Raw genomic sequence first — 20,740 nt, forward strand, 5'->3', positions numbered from 1 at the left:
AAAGGGAAAATGAAAATCTTTTTAAGTTCTTTACAATTTTATAGATTTAAAATTGGAATTGAATTTGAAATATAAACTTTTTTTTTTTCCTTAAAGAGGACTGGGGGTGGAAGGACAGAGGAGGGAGAGGGAGAGAGCCTTAAGCAGGTCCCATGTCCAGCACAGAGCCTGACGCAGGGCTTGATCTTACAACCCTGAGATCACAACTTGAGCTGAAGAGTCAGATGCTTAACCAACTGAGCCCTGTAAGCACCCCTGAGATTGAAACTTGTCACCTTACTTAACTAATTAATAGGGAGAAATTGCTGTTAATCATGCAGTCAGACATAAAAATGGTTAGATTTGCAAATATGAGATCATTCTAAGAATATTTGTATTTAGGAGTGATAGGCATTAATAGGGGAGAGTTTGGCTGAAGAAAGATGGGGGAGTCAAAGTACAAAGCTTTGGAAAGGTTTATGTTTCATGAAACTGGCTTAAGATGGTGTACAGAGAAGGCGCAAGGTGTTATCTTGCCACCCAAAGGCCAAAATTAGAGTAGGAGATGAAGCACTGGGATTTACAAAAAAAAAAAAAAAAAAAAAAAGTATTATGTAGATAATAAAAAGTCTTAAGACTTGTGAAGGAAAATAAATGGTTTTCCTAAACCGGAGGGAAAATCTTGTTGCTTTTAGGGCAGTGCTCAGATTCTTGTCTATGGTAAACACTCTCCACATTGTGGCTCAAAAACTCCACAAAAGTGTTTGATTGTTAATGTATTTGTGTATATCGAAGATTTTTTATTACCTGTGTGTCCACAGCTAAGAGATCTTAACAGGAAGACAAAGGCAGTCTCATAGTATGAAAATACTCATTGAAGGTCTGTCTTTACACACTCCTCTTTACTAAACACTGGTAATTTTCACAGTGCATTGGCTCAAGGACAATGTCTTTGGTGTGTGGAATGTTTGAATGAAGTGCACATTAAATTCAGATCAATGGCAAAGTGAAACTTGGAATCTCTGAAAGATCATTTCATCCTTTCAAAGATATGAAAATGATGATGTATAGATGTTCAGATTACATCAAAGCCAGTACCTAATGACTGTTATGGCAATTCAAGGAACAAAAATGAGATCAAAAAAGGCATTCCTGATGGGTGCTTCAAAAAAAAAATTATATGAATAGCATTAAGTTGAGAGGGTCCATTTGGCAAAGTGATAAAAATGTGAATATTTTTGCAAAAAGGACCTCTTTTGCTTATTCTATAAATTAGGTAAACATCAAATGGAAGACTTGTGCAGTTTGTTGGGCAGTATTTCTTCTGAGTCATTGAGTCATTAATTACAAAATTTATTTTCATAGTTTTCATTTTATGTTAACTTAAAGAGCCAAACATTTTTTCTTATTTAAAATTTGACCCTTTCTTAATGGATTGTCTAAGTTGCTATTTTTCTAACTGATTGTATCTTTGGACAACAATTCTATTAATATCGACATTTACAAAGGGGGCTGATAAACCAATCTAGAATTTTGATTCTCCATTATACAGCATTAAACAGATGAACCTTAATACACCAACTCTTTCATCTGTTCTTAGTGTCTCAATGATATCTTGTTGTGTAAGTGAAAAGCATAGCATTAATAAGTAGTATTCTTCAACATGACTTATATTTCAAGCATTTTTCATCTTAAATGTTTTTGTCTCCCACAGGCCAAAAACAGAGAACTACTCAAACAGGTTGCAGCATTGTCAAAGGGTAAAAAGTTTGACAAAAGTGGAAGCATACTAACATCCCCTTGAGAAAGTAGTTACTCATGTATTTCTGCTGAAAATGTAAATTTGAAAAAAAATTCTGTGAAGCCCTTAAATTCTGTGTAGTGGAGAAATATTTTTGCACACCAGATGAATTGGCGTGTTTCCTATTCACTTTTGTAACTGATATATAGCATTTTTTAAGTTGTAAAACGTTCAAATAAAACTTCAACTGGTTTGAAGTTACTTTTTAATTATTTGATATCCAGGAACTTTTTTGCCAGCAATAGTATTAAACACTTGTAAAGGAGTGCATGGGTAGTGCTCTTTATAAAATGCAACATGCAATAATAGAGTAGATTACGGTTTTCAGAAGTCAGAGCAGCAGGGTTTTTGGTTTTGTTTATTTTTTTGTTTTACACTATGCTAATTTCAGAAAAACAGTTTTCAATTTAGAAATACAAAAACTTTTTAAACAAGGAAAATGGTAAACACTGGTTTTTTGGTAATTGTGTTTTTACTTTTCATCAACATGAATTTAGGAGAAAATCATGGTGCTTTTATTAAATGAACTTCAGAGAATATGTAAATATGTTTTTAAAAGTTACACCATTAACTTTAGTTAGTAAACTAGTATTTTCATTATTGGTATAAGAATTAATGTTTATTGTACAGTATCCAAGGTAAAATGTGTTGTTTTGTACAAACTACTGTAGATTTTTACTTACAAGTGCCTTTTTGCCACCTAATGTTTTTATTTATAGGAATGCTGATCTTTTGTACATACAGTTTGTTTTAAAATCATGTTTAATAAATGTTTGTATATAAATGCATATGTACAGAAGCCTATTTCAAAAGGAAATCTAAGTAAAATGTTTGAGATTGCATTAAGAACTGATAATGCATATGGACTCTAGATGATTTTGTGGTTTGTTTCTGTGTTATATGAGAAGCTGTTGGTCACTGAATTCATTGAATTATGTAAAAATACTTCCCCAAAGATTTGATTTTAAATCATTTCTGATAGAGTAATTTTATTTTTTATGTCATTCATATGGCTTCATGTTCATATTTTGTGAATTACATGTTCTCTATTTTTCTTTTATAAAAGTTTTTAAAAATTTATAATTTTTCTGCAGTGGTCCATATATCTGCTTTCCCTATAATATGTGGTTATCTAAGTTAATATTTATGTACACCATACTTGATTTGTAAGTTTAAAGCAAATCTGGAAAAATTTAAATAACTTAAATCAGATCAGTCCATGAGTATCTTTGAATAAATTGGAATCTACTGTAAGATACAGGCACTATTTATAAGAAAAATATATCAGAGTCTTTAAAATTGTCTATAAAAGATTAAGGTAGGTTGGGATAGGTTATGTAAAGTTATTGACTATTTTCTGATCCAGTGGTTTTCAGCCTTTAATGGAATTATCTACTTAATAAATGCCAGTTCAGATTTTTAGTTCAGTTGTAAAGCATCAAGCATTGCTAGATACACTGTATAGAGTGGGAGAGAGTTCTTTCTCTTAGGAATTTATGGGCAAGGATAAATTTGTTTTAAGTAAACTGTTAACTAAAGTAGTTTTTAAGTTGTTTTTAAACAATGATTATGAATGTCAGGTCAAAGATCATCTTTCCTCAGAACACCAGGTGATTATAATAATTGTTTTTAACATAACTGATGTTTCAGGAGATTATTCCTATAGTTTTCCATTATACATTGGTATCAAGTAATTCTTTGTCTAATTTGAAAACATTATCTAGGGTTATTTTGAAGTAATAGCAAAAGATTGAATCAGTCAGACTTGGAAAAATTAAACCAGTTTATTTTTATGAGCTCTTCATGCAATAATCTTCCTAAATTTAGTGCTCTCAACAATGATAGATAATGCCTTCTTAACACAGATTTTAATATTTGCAGGATTTGCTAAATTCGTAAGATAGTCATTACCTTTCTTTAAACTTTATAATGTTTTATATTGTGGTTTCATAGCCATTTATCAATCCACAGTGCTCATTATGATTTTAAAATAAACTGTAATAGTTCTTATAACTTGTTGGAGCTGCTACTAAAAACCAAGGTGCCCCTCCCCCCTTTTTAGGAAACAGATTAAAAATTGAAAATCAGTCTAAATAATTAAGTTTTGTAAATTCCAAGGCTAAAACTTTTTAGGGGCTTCACAGTATTTAGTCCTAATTAAATGCCCTCTCTTTATTCCATGACCTTGTTTTATAACGTAAGTTTTTTTGCAATTGTATAAACTAGTAATTGAGTCCCAGTCCTGGATCTGTAGTGTATTGACATAATGAGCTGATATTCTTTAAATGTGGACCTGTAAGGAGATACTATGGTGTGCTGTATTGTGCTTTTTAGCCCGTTTTCAGCTATTAATTAGCATTTACCAGTGAGGGTCATTTTGGCCCAAGTTATTTATGTATTAATAGCCTGTGAATATTGCAGTTCTTTTTAGATTGTATTGGTCTAAATATGCATTCTCTGGTGAACCTGGTAAGCTGTTCACATGTATAGACTATTGAAATACTGTACTTGTACACATCTGACTGTTGACATTTTGTACTTTTTTTCTAAATCCAATATTTCACAATAAAAACTCATCAAAAGTTTTGTATTAGTTTCCTATTGCTTCGGCAACAAATTACCACAAGCTTAGTGACATAAAACAGCAAAGATTAATTCTCTTACAGTTCTGAAGGCCAGAAATCCAAAATCAGTTTTACTAGGCCAATGTCAAATTTCGGCAGGGCTGGCTCCTTCTGGAGGCTCTAGGGGAGAATCTGTTTTCCTGTCTTTTCCAGCTTTTGGAATTATGTTCCTTGCATTCTTTGGCTCTTTGCCCCTTCCTCCATCTTCATAGCCAAAAATGTAGCATCTTCGAGTCTCTCTACCTCTGTCATCATTCAGTCTTCTCTCTTTGGTCGTGGTATCTCCCTCAACTCCCTCTTAGGAGGACATCATTGGGCCCACCTGGATGATCAGGAGTCTTCAAATCTCAAATAATTGGTAACATCTGTAAACTTCCTATTGTCATTATAAGGTTACCTATTCCCAGAGGTTAGGTCGTGGACTGGGCCTGCCAGAAGCTTCATTTACATTTTCCCAGTGTGAGGCTTTGAAACAACAGATTTGAGAGAATTGGATCAGGCAAACACATTCAGTTTTGTTACATGTTCACTAAGACTGCTTTCATGAAATGTCTGTTGAGTTATTTTATTGAGATATTTCAAAGCAACAATAAAGCAAATCAAGGTAGATGTCGTTATGTTTTTGCAAATTTTGGAACATGACTAAAACCAGCTATATTGTTTGATAAAATGAGCTAAAGACCTGATTTATAGACCTTTATGGTCTATAGACCTATTCTAGATCTTTATAGTTTAGTTGAGGAGACCATATACATGAAAAAAATATCTGGAACTTAATTATGAAATGCAGTAAGAAGCTAATAGCTTTTAGCAAGGGCATTCTAAATATCACGGGAAAGGTAAGTCTTAAGTCATTGCTTTCTCAAGCTTGAGCATACACCATTCACAGGGTGGGATGTGTGTTGTTGGACCTCTGCCTCAGTTTCTTGAGTCCGTAAATCTGGGATTGGTCCCAAGAATTTGCATTTCCAAGCTCCCAGGTAATGCTAATGCTTCTGGCCCAGAGCCCACACTCAGAACAAGTGGTGTATTTTAAAAAAGCATGAGAAGTTTGAAGGGATAATGAGTAGAGGACCTTCTGAGAAGAATTGTGGAGTGAACTTGGAAAAATTATTTGGAGCTACATTTTAAAGGCAGCTTAGGTAGTCTCTACTAGAGTTTTGAAAAGGAACTGACATAAGACCAGATAATTAAACACATTGAGATTGTTAGGTATCATTTTCTCCAACTGCTTTATTTTGTCACCAAGTAAGTGGAGCAGGAAGTGGTAAATGACTTGAGTATTGACTTTTATTAATGTCGTGCCATTTTCCAAAAGGAATTTTGAGATAGTTTGGTTCAAGTAACTTGTACCTAGACAGTTTGCCACACAAATGAAAATCAGTGTTAAGGAGGTATGTGTTTAGTCCTCTCAGATGTAGCTAAGAGGTTGAGGATGATGAGAATCCCCAATGGGATATCCATTGGATAGGGCAGAGAAGAGCTTCAATTCTAAACAAGGTCTTGGCATATAAGGTGCAGAATTTGTTTTAAAAAGACAAGGGGATTGTAGATGGCAAGCCCAGTGGTTTTTCTCTCATGTTTGATGGTGGTATAACTGCATTTGGAATTTTTTTGCTAGTCACCATGTTTCAAGAAAAATGCAATCTGAGAAGTTATATGATTAGAGGGTTGAAAACTGTATTTTAACTAAAATGATTGACTTGTTTCTAAAATAAAGAAGAAAAACAGCAACTGTGCAGAAACTGGGTCAGAGGAATGGGTAGATGGTTCATAGGAAAAATGCAGATGGTTTTTAACCACATGAAAAAATAACCGTACTCATAATAAGAAAAGAAAAAATTAAGAAAAAATTACAAGTGTATGGAGTTGACCATTTCTCATCTATAGGTTTGCAGTATTCCAAGTCTGACAACATACTTTGTTGAGGAAGTTGTGGGGAAACATACTCTCTGACATCCTGGTGGCCATTGCAAAATAGTCCAATGGAGTTTTAATAACAGGCAACATTACATATACATGTTCATGCTTTGATCTAGCAATCCAATTTCTAGGAATCTATCCCAGACATTGTCTTAAAAAATGAAAAGATACAACTCAAAATTATTTGCAGTAGCAGAAATAGGAAACAGTCGAAATTAAAGGATTAATTAAAAAACTTTGGTACATCCATATAATGGAATCTATGTTGCTGTAGAATTTACTCAGCTACTATGTTGTTGATGTGAGAAAAGCAAACTAGATGATAGTATGTTGTAACATGTTAAGAAGGGCAGGGCTGGGCAGCCTGGGTGGCTCAGCAGTTTAGCGCCGCCGTCAGCCCAGGGCGTGATCCTGGAGACCCGGGATCAAGTCCCACATTGGGCTCCCTGCATGGAGCCTGCTCTCTATGCCTCTATCTCTCCGTCTCTGTGTCTCTCATGAATAAATAAATAAATATAAAAAAATTAAAAAAAAGAAAACAAGGCTGTACACAGACACACAAAAATAACTGCTTATATTTTTAAAAAATTGAAGGTTTAACCATAATTGTTTAAGAATGGTTACCAATAAGGGATAGGGGAGAAAATATGTTGGAGGGGACACCATTAGAAATTAGACTTCCTTAAACATACCACATTTTATTGATTTCACTTTGGAGTCATTTAGATGTTTTTATGAAATTCTAAAATAGGGGCACCTGGGTGGCTCAGTGGTTGAGCGTCTGCCTTTGGCTCAGGTCATAATCCTGGGGTTTGAGATGGAGTCCCTCATTGGCTTCCTGCATGGAGACTGCTTCTCTCTCTGCCTGTGTCTCTGCCTCTTCTGTGTCTCTCATGAATAAATAAATAAAATCCTTAAAAAAGAAAATAAAACTATTCAAATGTAATTTTTAAATTTGAGTATAGTTGATACAATGTTACATTAGTTTCAGGTATATATGGCTTAGTGATTTGACAAGTTTATGCATTGTTATCTATGCCCACCACAGTGTAGCCACCATGTATTGCCTTACAACACCATTGCAATATCATTGACTATATTCCTTATGCTGTGCCTTTTGTTCCCATGAATTCTTTTTTTTGAGATTTTTTTTTTTTTTTTTATTCATGAGATACACAGGGAGAAACACAGGCAGAGGGAGGAGCAGGGTCCCCGCAGGGAACCCGATGTGAGACTCGATCCCAGGACCCTGGGTTCATCACCTGAGCCAAAGGCAGGCACTCAACCACTGAACCATGCAGGTGCCCCTATTCCTATGACTTATTCATTCCATAACTGGAAGCCTGTATCTCCCACTCTCCTTCAGCTGTAAACTAAAACAGTCTTTTAAAAAAAGTAATGAAGCAAGTGTACCTAAATAAATAGCCAATTAACACAGTCTAGTTGCTGTAAAATGCAATAATGTGTACCTCTTTAGTGGGATATGTTCTAATGTAAAACAAAAAACCCTGCAAAAATAATTTTACACTGTTGACAGTAATCACACTGTTGGTGGCAGTGTCAGTATTGTTATTCTAAAATTATGGCGTGGGTTAAAATTTTGTGGGATAAATAGCAAGTGAATAATTATGTGATAGTCTATTATTTAATTTGTTTCTCAGGCCTGGGATCTTGGCTAAAGAGAAAAGAGCTGTATTTAACAAAATCTGTGTCATGTTTTTAATTAGAATTATCAGTATAAACCAGATATTTTATCTAGGAAAAAAATTGGCATATTTAGTTGGAAATGTATGCACCATCTTGTCATGCCAGATAGGAAGAAAGCTACCAAGGACTATTTAGTTTGCTCTCAAAAGACTCATAAGGCAATTGGAAGATTGCACAATTTGAACTTCAACATAAAAAGCCATAACTGCAATGTATTGAACACTAAATATATTTTAAATACATGAATTCAAAATAATACTAAATAGACAAATATGCCACATGAAAAATAAAGCATTAATTGCTCGCCCTTAGAGGATGCTAGTGAGGTAACTCATTATTTTAAAAATTGGTAAACAGAAAAGAATATTTTCTATAGTTCTCATACAGATTGTATCTCTGGGTACATAAGTAGTAGTAAATGAGGGAACATTCTCTCTGAAAAAAGCATTCCAGTTAATAAGTGAAAAGGGGATGTTGAAATTACAATATCATCATTTTGCAACTTCAAATGAATTGATGGAATAATAAGCATTATTCATACTTAGGTCAGCTGCTAAAAATACACAGACACATTCACACTCTCCATTCCTATCTGGTATCTCTGTTGCCCACTGGTCATTCTCAACAAGGAAGCAGAGAGTGATCTTAGTAAATGATGTCATGGCATGTCGTCCCTCTATTCTAATGATTCGCAACTTGGTGTTGTTTTGCTTCCTTGGGGACATTTAGCAATGTCGTAGACATTTTTCATCATCAAGACCGGTGGTTAGGGGAGTGGGGGATTTGCCACTGATGAAAACTAAGTAGAGGTCAGAGATGCTGCTAAACATCCTATAGTGCAGAGAAGAGCATCCCCCGCCCCAAACAAAGAACGATCCAGCCCCAAATGCCAATAGTGCTGAAGTTTAGAAAACTTGTGCTACTCTGAAACTCAAAAATGGTTTTGCTCTTACAATGGCCCAAAGACCTTTGACCTTCACACAAGTCTTTCTGCTACAATACAGCTTTTATGGGCTGTCAGTGAAGCAGCTACCTCTTCTTTAATTCCATGATTTAAGTTTTAAAGAGGAAATGAAATGTATTGAAGAGATTACCGTTTTTGCTTAAATTCCTACTTCTGCCCACTAGGTGGAGCACGTCACTGCTAAATAAAACCACACTGCTGTTGTAGAAAGGCCATGAGAGTCACTGTGATAAGAGCAAGCATTTCTCACAACTGCCCTTTTAGCAAGGTTTATTATATATGATAAGAAGCAATTGTTTTTCACAATTCCACTGTACAATTCTTCAGTTAATGGGTTGGCTCACACACACAAAAATGTTTAAACATGTTTGTCTTCAGACAACTTGTTTTTGAATTCAGAAGTATTAGGGACGCTTGGGTGGCTCAGCGGTTGGGTGTCTGCCTTTAGCTCAGGTCGTGATCCTGTGGTCCTGGGATCAAGTCCTACATCAGGCTTCCTGTGAGGAGCCTGCTTCTCCCTCTGCCTGTCTCTGCCTCTCTCTGTGTCTCTAATGAATAAATAATTTTTAAAAAAAAGAGATTTAAAGACTTTTTAAAAAATGAATTCAGAAGTATTACTTTTTAAAGAGTTCCTTTAAAGATTTATCTTGAATTTTCATGCACATTTCTCTCTCTCTCTCTCTCTCTCTAATGTCAGTCCCACTTTTGCCCTAAGCACATTTGTTTGGCCCTTCTTCCTTATACTTGTGAGGGAGTTCCTGTACCCAGTACAGGTGCAACATAATGGGTCAAGGAATCAACAGTTCTAAGTCTGAAGCCCATCATCTCCAATTAAGCTAGGCCTCTTAGGTTGGCAGAGACACTGCAGAGATGGGTTTGGCTCTGTCAACAGTGCCCTGGAGTCCTGGAGTTATTAATACACAGCCTGTGCAACCATGAATGATGGCCTGGGATTTGGAGTACCCATTGGGCTGGAATGGTATGCTCTGAGTCAAGCTATTGCATGTATGTGATGGCTCTGAAATGATCATTTCTTTGTGGATTTTGCTCAATTTTGCACATTTCATGTGACATGGATTTTTCTTTGAGAGGGTGATTAAAACCTCCCTTATTCTTTGGTAGTGGCACAGATCTGCCATTATCAGGAACCCATATGAGCTGGGCCACTCAGCTTCTATTGAGAGGTCCTCTTTTTATATTCTTAATTGTCAATGAAGTTAGAAAATAATCATTTCTCCTTTGCTTATGTAACAACCAACCAAACTGCTAATAGAATGTACATTCTTATTACTTTACATCATTGGCAAATTACCTTAGGTTCTTTTCTAATATAAATTTCATTAATACAGGTTGATGGTTCAACAGTGGCTGTAGGAATTGAGATACCTCTTCTAAATATCATTCCCTAGTAATTCTCAAAAGGACTGAAAGGCATTTTATGTAATATTTCCTCTACATCACCTGTGATTCCTTGAAACATAATAGCACTGAGCAAACAGGAGCCACATACAAGCTTCTGTTGTCATTGGCTGCCTGCTCCTGTAGTCACCAGGATGGGCCCAGGATGCCCAATCATCTCTGCAGGAAAGTGGCCTGGTTCCTAGTCTATAAATATCTGTGTGGCTGTACCGAGTAAAGGGAGAAAAGGGCACTTGTCAGTATTTTGTCTCTCCTTTAAGTAGAGAAATATGAGGATGTTGTGATACAAATCATTTTTAAGACATAAAGCACTATATATTTTCTGTGTTCTTTAAATAACTGTTCTCCATCCACCTGTCTCAAAGTACTTTGGGGAGCGCTTGAAAAAGACTGCAGAGCAAACATCTGAATTAGGAATTGGATGATGAATTCAGCTTGTGTGTACAGATCATTTGTGACAGGACATGAGATTGAAAGTCACGATTGAGACCCCCAGACTCAATAGATAGATAGCAGATTCCAAAGTGGGATGGACCACCTTGGGGACTTGTGAAAAGGAGGTAACGAAACCCAGGACACAATTTTTGATCCCTCACCACACTGAGGCTCTTAAGAGGTTGAGAGTGGTACCTAGGAGAAGATTTATTTGGGGACAGCTGAGCTATAAGCCCCTCATCTTCATCCAAGGAGGTACATTTGGTGTGCAATCCCTCAAAAAGAGGATATTCAATGAGTTCACTTGAAGAGTTTGAGAAGTTCCCTGCTATGGTGGGGACAAAATGGACTGGTGTCTGACTTGTCCCTGGAATATCTAACACCCGATAGATATGGTGGCTTAGCTAGGTTCTTTGGTGGCACCAACAAAGGAAATGTTGCTATATCGAGATTAATTTCCATTCTCAGAGATTATTGGGTCAAGGATGTATGAGTAATGTTTTCAATTGTGGGAAATGTGATTCAGCCAGTTTGGGGCCATTCCAAATTTTGCCCAAGAGAGCAGCTTCGAATGAGTAGAAGATGAGCAGTGAGGGGAATCCAGCATAGAACCTTCTTTGGATAGTCAAAAGAAAAACCTGAGCTTTATGGATACATGGTGAGCCATAGACAAATATCTTGTCCAAGTTGTGGAAAGTACAAAACGTCCCCAGTGGTGTGGAGGGAGATGTCAAAAGAACTTTAATGAAAGCACCAACTTTGCCATAGCCAGCTGTCCGCTTGCAAGAGAAGATATCAGCTCTAAACATTTGCCAAACCCAGAGAGTGAGACCGTCTTATAGTAATATCACTATAAACTCCCACCTTGTTTACTGCTCTTGCATCTCCCTGCTTTGAGACTGGCTGGGTCAGAAACATTGGCAAGCTGCAGAAGAGGACGATGTTAAGTGGAGGGAAAGAAGGATCACTATCTCTCTGCTGACTGCAAATGGCTGGCCCAGAGCAGCCCTCAGCTGGAGAATAAAAAGACATCTTAACTTTCAGGCTGTAAAGTTTTCATTAATATGCAGGTGTGATAGCTGTCTCCAAAAATTAGCCCATGAATCATGCCTTCCAGTATTCATATTCTGGTAGACCCCTCCTATGTCGAATCTGGGATGGCTCAGTGTCTCCCTTTAAGTAATATAATGCAAAGGAAGTGATGCTGTGCCAGTTCTGGGCCTAAGCTTTAAGGTCTGGCAGTTCCCACTGCTGTGTTCTTGGGAGTTCTTTCTGTAAGAAGGCCAGTTATGCTGCTGAGGAGACCACAGAGGAAGGCCACATGGAAAGGAAAAGTCTGGAGAAGGACAGGAAATCTGCGTTTCACTCAAGTTAAAGGTCAATCTTATTTTTGGGCGCCTGTGTGGCCCAGTCAATAAAGCATCTGCCTTCGGCCCAGGTTATGATCCCGGAGTCCTGGAATGAGTCCCCTGTTGGACTCCCTGATCAATGGGGAGTCTGCTTCTCCCTCTCCCTTTGTTTGCAGCTCCCCTTGCTTGTGCTCTCTTTCCATCAAATAAATAAAAATTTAAAAAAAATAAGGTCAATCTTATTTCATATACCTATATGAACCTATACCCAGTTCCCCCCACTGAATCTTGAAGCAAATCCTAATCATGATATAATTTCATTCATAAATATTTTAATATGTATCTCTAAATGAAAAAGATTTTAAAAACATAACTCAATTCTATCATCACTGAAAAGTTACAGTTTCTTTGTATTATTATTATCAATGTTCAAATTTTCCCAATCATTTTTGCTATGTTAAAATTAAGATCTATATAAGATCCATATAGAACTTTATGAGTCAGGTCTGTAAAAGAAGAGACTTGTCAGTGGTGAGCTGGTCCACCCCACAGAGATCTTACAAGGCTCAGAACTTGGAGGTGTCCAGGTACTGTGGAAGTTGGGAATGAGGCACAGGGCTGAAAAGAAGAAGACTGTTTGAAGGTCTCTAGCAAAGAAAAGAAAGCTTGAGTTCAGAACTCAGCAATTTCAGGCATCACGTATGGTGAGGGTGAGAGGCAAACAAGAAAGCAGGAAATGAATGAGTCCACATTCAGAAAATAAGACCAGTCCTCTCTCCTTGTACTGCTTCTATGATAGCGGAAGCCTGAGAATGAATAAAACAAGATACAAATACACAAGGCTGGAGAAAAGGGGAGAGGAAATCACCACGGATATCATATGCCAACAGATACTCTAGAAGGGACAAGCTGGTGGGTGTCAACTTAGCTGAGTGACAACAGCTGAAATGTAAGTGCCTGCAAACAAGGTGCCAACAATGAAGCTTCACTCTGCAAGATCCAGGGGAGGCTGGAGAACTGGAGGCAGGCTGACGATGGCTTAATGAAGATCGATAGAAATTTAGGCTATTTGAACCCTTTTCCCACCACCACAAAGCCTGGCATCTAGAGGTTTATTTTCTAGAAAAATTGGAACCAAGACACTCTGGACTTATGATGATGGGTATAGCTGGAGGTCAGAGTGAGTCACTTTTCTAGTAACAGGGATTCCATTAAATTCTGCAGAAGGAATGGTGAATATCAGTCTGTTTCTTTAGCCGGTCTCCCATGTCATGGACAGTCAGCGTATGGCACTGAGGTAGGAATGACAAGAGCTAGGGTGATTATTAATGCTATATATAGCAAACCACTACAAAATCTAGTGGCGTAAAACATAGTTTGTTATGCTAATGGTTCTGTGGTCAGGATTTCAGACAAGGTATTGATTCTCTAATGAAACTTAAGTGGGGATGTTTGTCTCTGCTTTATCACACCTCAGAGTCTCAACTGGGAACACTCAAACATCTGCAGTGACTCAGATGATGAGGGACTGGAACCATCTAGAAATGCCTTCAACCATGGGTACAGTGCTCGGTGGGATGGTGTAAAGACTGGGCTCACCTGGAACTGTGAACTAGAATGCCCACGCGCAGTCTCCATGCTGATGGACCTTCCTAACAGTGTGGTGGACTGGTCCAGCAAAGACGACAGAAGCTCCCGGGCCACTTATGACCAAACTTCGTAAGTCACATTGTATCACTTCTGCTGCACTTTGTTAGTCAAAACAGTCAAAACTCACCCACATTCAAGTGGGCGTAGACCTCATCTCTCAATAGAAGGAGTGTCAAAGAATTTGTAGCCCGGTTTTAAAAACACCCCAGATAATCATGAAAGCAGTAGACAGTAGCTTATCAGAGAAATCAAAGCAGAAGCCCAAAGAAAAATCAGACTGAGCCCTGGTTGATAGGGGTTATGGCAGCAAAACTAATTTCCCCATCCACCTGCTGGTGCCTGAGGCTGCTGCTACAATTCCTGACTGGATCAGCTCTGGCTTAGGAGCTTCAGGGGAAAGGCATCCAGGGCCCTGGAGAGGAGGGTCAGGGAAGTGGGTATGGGGTGAATCTCTAGAGCCCTATCAGCCAAAGGCTCAGTGTGGACCTTGTTTGGAAGCTGGCTCAAGAAGATAACCAGGGAAATCTGAACATTGTTGATGCTGAAGATTTACCGTAGTTTTCGGGTATGATAACGATATTATTGTTATGTTAAAAATAATATCATTTTGTTTAAAAAAAAAATCCTTTGGGGTGCCTGGGTGGCTCAGGTCATGATCCCAGGGTCTTGGCAGGGAGTCCGCTTTGCTTCCCTTCCTCTCCCCCTCCCCTTTGCTTGTGCTGTCTCTCACTTTCTCTCTCTCTCTAACTAACAAATAAAATCTTTTAAAAAATAGAAAAGAGTCCTTATTTTTTAACAAATGTGCTAAGTAAATGCAGACAAAATAATATAAAGTATTGGACTTATTTCAAAGTAACCCAGTGAAGGAAGGAGGAGGAGTTGGGAGTATAGATCAAACAAGATTGGCTAAGTAATTTCAGAAATGAGTTCATGGAGGTTTGTATTTTCTTTTCTTTTGCATATAATTGAAAACTTTCACCCTGAAATAATTTTAAAACTTTACACACACACATACAAATAGGAATTAACATCTAGAGTGGATGTGCCATATTTATTTATTTTAAAGATTTTATTTTATTTATTTTTTAATGATTTTATTTATTTGAGAGGGAGAGAGAAAGAGAGTGAGAGGGAGAGCAGACTAAGGAGTAGAGAGAGAGGAAGACTCAGATTCTGCTGAGCAGGGAGCCAGATGTGAGGCTCTATCCCAGGGTCCTGGGATCATGACATGAGCCAAAAGCAGATGAAGACTGAGCCACCCAGATGCCCCTAAAGATGTTATTTTTAAGCAATCGCCACACCTAACATAGGGCTTGAAATTACAACTCCCAGATCAAGAGTTGCATGCCCCACCAACTGAACCAGCCAGGTGCCCCTGGATCTGCTGTATTTAAAAGAGCAACGAAGAACTTGTAATAAGCTAAAGTTGAATTTACTTATGTTAATTTTTATTTTTATAGGTAACGATGGTGTAGTACTTTATATTTTATGACATACTTTGACTTTTACAGCCATTCTACAAGGTAGGCGATGGCAAACTTAGTCACAGAGAGATAAATGGATATATCTAATGTCACATGGGTAGTGTACAGGGGACATGAAGCTCAAACTTGAGGTTTGATTTCATAACTTGTTATTATATGACCATTCACTATGCAGCAATGGTTCATAACATTTAGAGATTATGTGATACTTTGATAACCTGGCATTCTAAAACACCTCTTCTTAGAGAACTGTGTATGTGCACACATCCAGAAATGTAATTTTCATGGATGGAGAGGTTCATGGCTCCCAAGAAGAACATGCTTGTTAGTCACTTATTTGCTGTCATTACCTAGCTTTTGAACAGAATTCTGGCTTCTTTCTTTGTGGAATTAGCTACATCAGATCTGGTCTCTTGTTTTCTCTCCTTCTCTCTGATAATGATCTATGCATTGAACATGAAGATATCTTCACTCAGCCCACTCAGCAGCCCCAGAAAAAGCTATTTTGTTTTGTTAATATTTAACTTAATGCTTCCTAGTTCAAAACCCTCTCGGTTCTTAGATGCTTTTATGTTGACCATAATCTACTACTGAAATGGTACCTGTTCTGGGTAGCTTTTCCAGTGACATGGAGACTTACTCCCTCTTCTGTGTTCCTATAGCACTCTAAGCATGTATCTATCAATGCTATATCTATATTATAACGATCTATATTATATCTATATTAGAGTGAGCTAGTTACACATCTTGCTCCTCCAGGAGACTGTGAGCATCTTGGGAATGGTAACTATATCCACATCCATCCCTAGGAAATGGCTAACATAGGGCACAACATGTGGTAAGCATGAAATAAATGTTTCTGAGTTAATAAGTAAACTATTCCAAACATGCTATTTAACAAATTACTTAAAATAGTGGAAAATCAATAATTAAAAACAAAACAAATAAGGCAACGACAACAAACTAACCTATAAACACTGGCCAGGTGTAACTGCATTATCCCTTGGAAGTCAATTAAGTAGGAAGTGTTTTGAATGCTTCCCTCTTTTGCTCTTTTGGAGACTGGAAGTTGAGAGATGTATTTTGATTTAATGTTATTAAAAGTTCCCCAGTTTTATTAACTATCTACCTGGAGATTATTTAAAGACCTGATCTAATTAAGATGTTCATTCCCAATGACTATCCAAGAGGCCTTTGTTCCTACCTGGGCTGATCAGATGTACTCTTTTGGGTTAAACAACAAAGGCAGAACTGTTGTCTCCAGAAGGAGTCCACTAAAAAGAACAGATGTTACCTTGGTCAAAAGCAATAAACCTTGAGCTAGTCTCCCACCACCACTGAAGTGTAGCCCACAAATATGGTCCCTGAATGGGTAGCTGGACTTTGAACAGATGGCTAATTAGGCAGGATATTCTGTTGAGAGGCATTTTGGAAAGAATGAGGAGCATGATGTACTGCATGGGGAATCCAGAACCAAGAATGTCGAAGAGGAAAAGTGGAGAGGCAGAGGAGTGTTGCTAACTGAAAAGGGTACATAACCTTTTTAATGGAAGTCCTGCCAATATAACCAATGGAGGAGTTCTTTGACCGTTTATTCTTTGCTTTTTCCTAAACCTGTTAAATGATGAAAAGGGATTATTTTGAAGGAGAAGGTGAAGTCTTTTGTAGATGAATGTGAATTTTACTTAAATCAGAGAACCATTTTGGCTGCAGTATAATAGCAATTAAAACACAATGTTTGGCTTCCACTTCCAAATATGATGAAGTAACTGAGATTGGACTTGCTCTCCCACCATAAACACTAGAAAATTGGACAAAAATACAATAAACTGTCTTCAAACTTTGGGCAACAGACAGTGCAAGATTGTGATCCTTTAGAGAAGGTGAAAAAAGCAATGTGAGGTTACTCAACTATTCCAGTTTTCTGTACTTTCTGGAATGGAAACTCATAGAGGGAGAGCCCAAACAGAACTCAGTGGTCTTGTTATGTTGGGGACAGAGAAATCTGAAGTTGAGGAGGCTAAGGTAGTTGGCATTTGTAGATCAGTGATCTGGAGAGTAGGAGGCCATGCAGAGAAAGAGCACCAGAGACTTGCATAGAGGTCCAGTTGCATCTGTTGCTAAATACTAATCTATGAGAGGCTTGAAAACTCCTCCCAGCCAAGCAAAGCACCACTTGGGAGTTGAAAAATCAGCAATTTTCAGAGATCACACTTGACTGAGAGGTATTTGAGTTCCAACTAACCAAAGTAGTGAGGCCTCATTTAACATTAAAAAGGGATCCCAGAAGGTTCACCCTCTAGTAATAGGACTAAACTAATCCTAGATCTAATAAAGGCAACTCTGGACATTTCTAAACACTGAAAAGCAAACCTCAGAATGATCAAGCTCATCTTTGATTGCTTGCCAAAATGAACAAAACACACTTTCATGGAAGACAACAAAATCAAGGTATGTCGAATGTAACAAATCACAGTTCCCAGCATCCAATAAAAATTACTAGACATGTAAAGAAACAAGAAAATATGAGGCATAACCAGAAAAAAAAGTCATAAGTAACACACCTAGAAATGATAAAGAAGATAGGAATCGACTATAATAGCTTAAAATTGCTCTAACAAATAGGCACAAGGAATTACAGAAAAACATGAAGTTAGTGAGGAGAGATTAAAAAAAATACATCAAGGAAACAAATGGGATTTCCAAGAATGAAAAATCATGGTCTAAAATAAACATGTTACGGGATGAAGATAACAAAAGACTAGATAGTGTAGAAGGAAAGATCAGTGATGTTGAAGATGTAGGAATAGAAACCATTCAAATGGAAACAGAGAAAGAAAAAAAGACTGAAATAAATGAGTACAACTTCAGCAAACTTTGCAAGGATTTCAAGTAGTTTACATACATGTAAATGAAATCCAAGAAGAAAGGAAGGCAGTTTGATAAAGGGAAAACATTTCCAGATTTGATAAAATTCAAAAAACTATAAATCCAAGAAACTCAACAAATCCCAACCAAAATTAACAATCAGATAAACAAAAAACCCCACCAAATTTCTGAAAGTCAATGATACAGAGAAGATCCTAGGACAGGTAAAGGAAATGAGCATTATCATATTACATAAAAGAGAACACAGATAAAAATGTCAAACTTCATTCCAGAAACAATACAAGCCAATACATAATGGAAAAATATTTAAGCTACCAAGAAAAGAAAAAAAATAAAACCCTATTAACCTAGAATTCTCTATTAAACAAAAATATCTTTCAGAAATGAGGCTGAGAAAAAGATTTATTCAGACAAACATAAACAGCCCACAGCAGATTGTATATTTAAACTCAGCCATGTCAATAATTCATGAAATGTAGATGGACTAAGGGCACTAGATAAAAGACTAAGGCAGTCAAATTGGATTGAAAAAAAAAAAGCAATACTCAACTCTATGAAACCTGCAAGAAACCCACTTTAAATATCAAGACCTAGGCTGAAAGTAAAAGAATGAAAAACTATCAAGAAAAAAACAAATCAAAAGAAAGAGTGGTTCTACTAGACTGAGAACAAGGAATAGTATCAGAATGAACAGGGACATTATCTAGGCTTCCACTGTAAGAAGATGCTATTGGATACCATCGAGGAAATAACTCCAACAGAAACAAAAGAAACTAATAGGTAAGAACAGAAAATATCTTTTGATGGCTAAGTAATATTCCATTGTATATACATATATATATGTAGCACATCTTTATCCATTCATCTGCTGACGGACAACTGGGGTCTGAGACTAATAATATATTATATATCAATGAATTAATCAATTAATTGATTTTTAAAAAAGAAATACAAGTAATTAAATAGAAAGTGGACCAACAAAATCAATAAAACCAAAAGCTGATTTTTTGAAAAGATGGTTAAAATTGATAAGCCTGCATCCAGGCCAATCAGAAAAAAAAAAGAAGATACAACTTACAAATATCAAGAATAAAACAGGCTTTATCACTATAAATTAAGAGAAAAATAAGGAAATATTATGAATAACTTCATGTTTAAAAAAATAGAAAATTTGGATGAAATAAGCATTTCCTGAAAAGTGCAAATTACCAAAACCAAAAAGTAGAATATTTAAATAGCTCTATAGCTATAGAAGCTATTGCATGTAAAGTTAAAAGATGTGCCATAAAGAAAGCTACAGATTTGTTAGGTTGCTTCATTGGTGAATTCCATTGAGTACTTATGGAGGAAATAATACAAATTCTACACCAACTTTTTTTGGAAACAGTAGAGGAGGAAATAATTCTTAACTCATTTTAGGAGGCCAGTCTTACTCTGAGGACAAAACCAGACTAAGACATTACAAGAAACTGAGTAGCCTGAACATGTAAAGAACTCTCAGAATTCAATAATAAGATGAGGAAAGCCATGCTGAAAATAGGCAAAAGATTTGAACAGATATTCCACCAAAAAAGACATATAAACAGCCAATAAGCACATGAACAAATGCTCAACATCTAATCATCAGGGAGTGAAATTTAAAATACAATGAGATACAATCACATACTCACTAGCGTTACTAAAATTAGAAAGATTGGCAATATCAAATATTGGCAAGAATGTGCAATGACTGGAACTCTTGTTAGTAACTTATGGGGATATAAAATGGTAAAACACTTCGGAAAACAGTCTGGCAGATTCTTACAAAATTAAATACAAAATTCCCATAGGAGCAGCAATCATGCCTAGGAATCTACCTAAAAGAAATAAAAACATATGTCCACAGGAAAAACTGTCCATAAAAGTTCATAGGAGCTTTATTCATAATAGTAAAAAAACTACAAACAGTTCAAATGTCTATCTACAGATGAATGAATAAACAAATTACAGCATATCCATATGTTGGAATACTACTTAGCAAAAAAAAAAAAAAAAAAAAAAGAACCACTAGAACATGTAACAATATGGATAACACTTAAAAACATGTTGCATACAAGAAAATATATAGAAAATTCTTGCAATGGCAAAACTCATCTGCAGTAGCATTTGAGTTGTTGCCTGGGACTGGGGTAGGAATAAATTCCGGCTAAAGGACACAAGGGAGCTTTTTGGGGTGATGGAAATGTATTGAAGGCGTTGCTAGTTGTACAGATCCATATATTTGTCAAATCTCATTAAACTGAACAGTTAAAATGAGAGCATTTTATTATATGTAATTTATACCTCAATAAAGTTGATTTTTGAAAAAGGCATTTTTTTCATTGGGAAAAAGGAAGGCCACTAAGAAGCATGATTCCCTGATCAGGCAGTAATAATTATCCTGGTAATGATATGAATTTGTGTTATACTGACTTGATATCTAAGCTAGGATATGACTACAGCTTCCTGGATACAGCTGTGGGGGTTTGCTTGGCTAC

General features: G+C 36.6%; 1 protein-coding gene across 20 annotated transcripts in view; it reads left to right on the plus strand.

Moving 5' to 3' along the window:
* The window catches only part of FAM76B (family with sequence similarity 76 member B), a 105,910-nt gene that overhangs the window by 16,773 nt on the left and 68,397 nt on the right, over window positions 1-20,740 (plus strand). For 17 of the 20 annotated variants that reach the window (XM_049098804.1, XM_049098792.1, XM_049098791.1 and 14 more), the window contains one exon: window positions 13,679-13,920. In XM_049098804.1, coding sequence (XP_048954761.1) covers window positions 13,679-13,920 — 242 coding nt within the window. Of the gene's footprint in view, window positions 1-1,693; window positions 4,367-13,678; window positions 13,921-20,740 lie in introns of those variants that run through there. The other 3 variants (XM_025419220.3, XM_025419225.3, XM_025419226.3) reach the window with 1 other exon arrangement.

This window comes from Canis lupus, chromosome 21 (genome assembly GCF_003254725.2).
Source record: "Canis lupus dingo isolate Sandy chromosome 21, ASM325472v2, whole genome shotgun sequence".
NCBI lineage: Eukaryota > Metazoa > Chordata > Mammalia > Carnivora > Canidae > Canis > Canis lupus.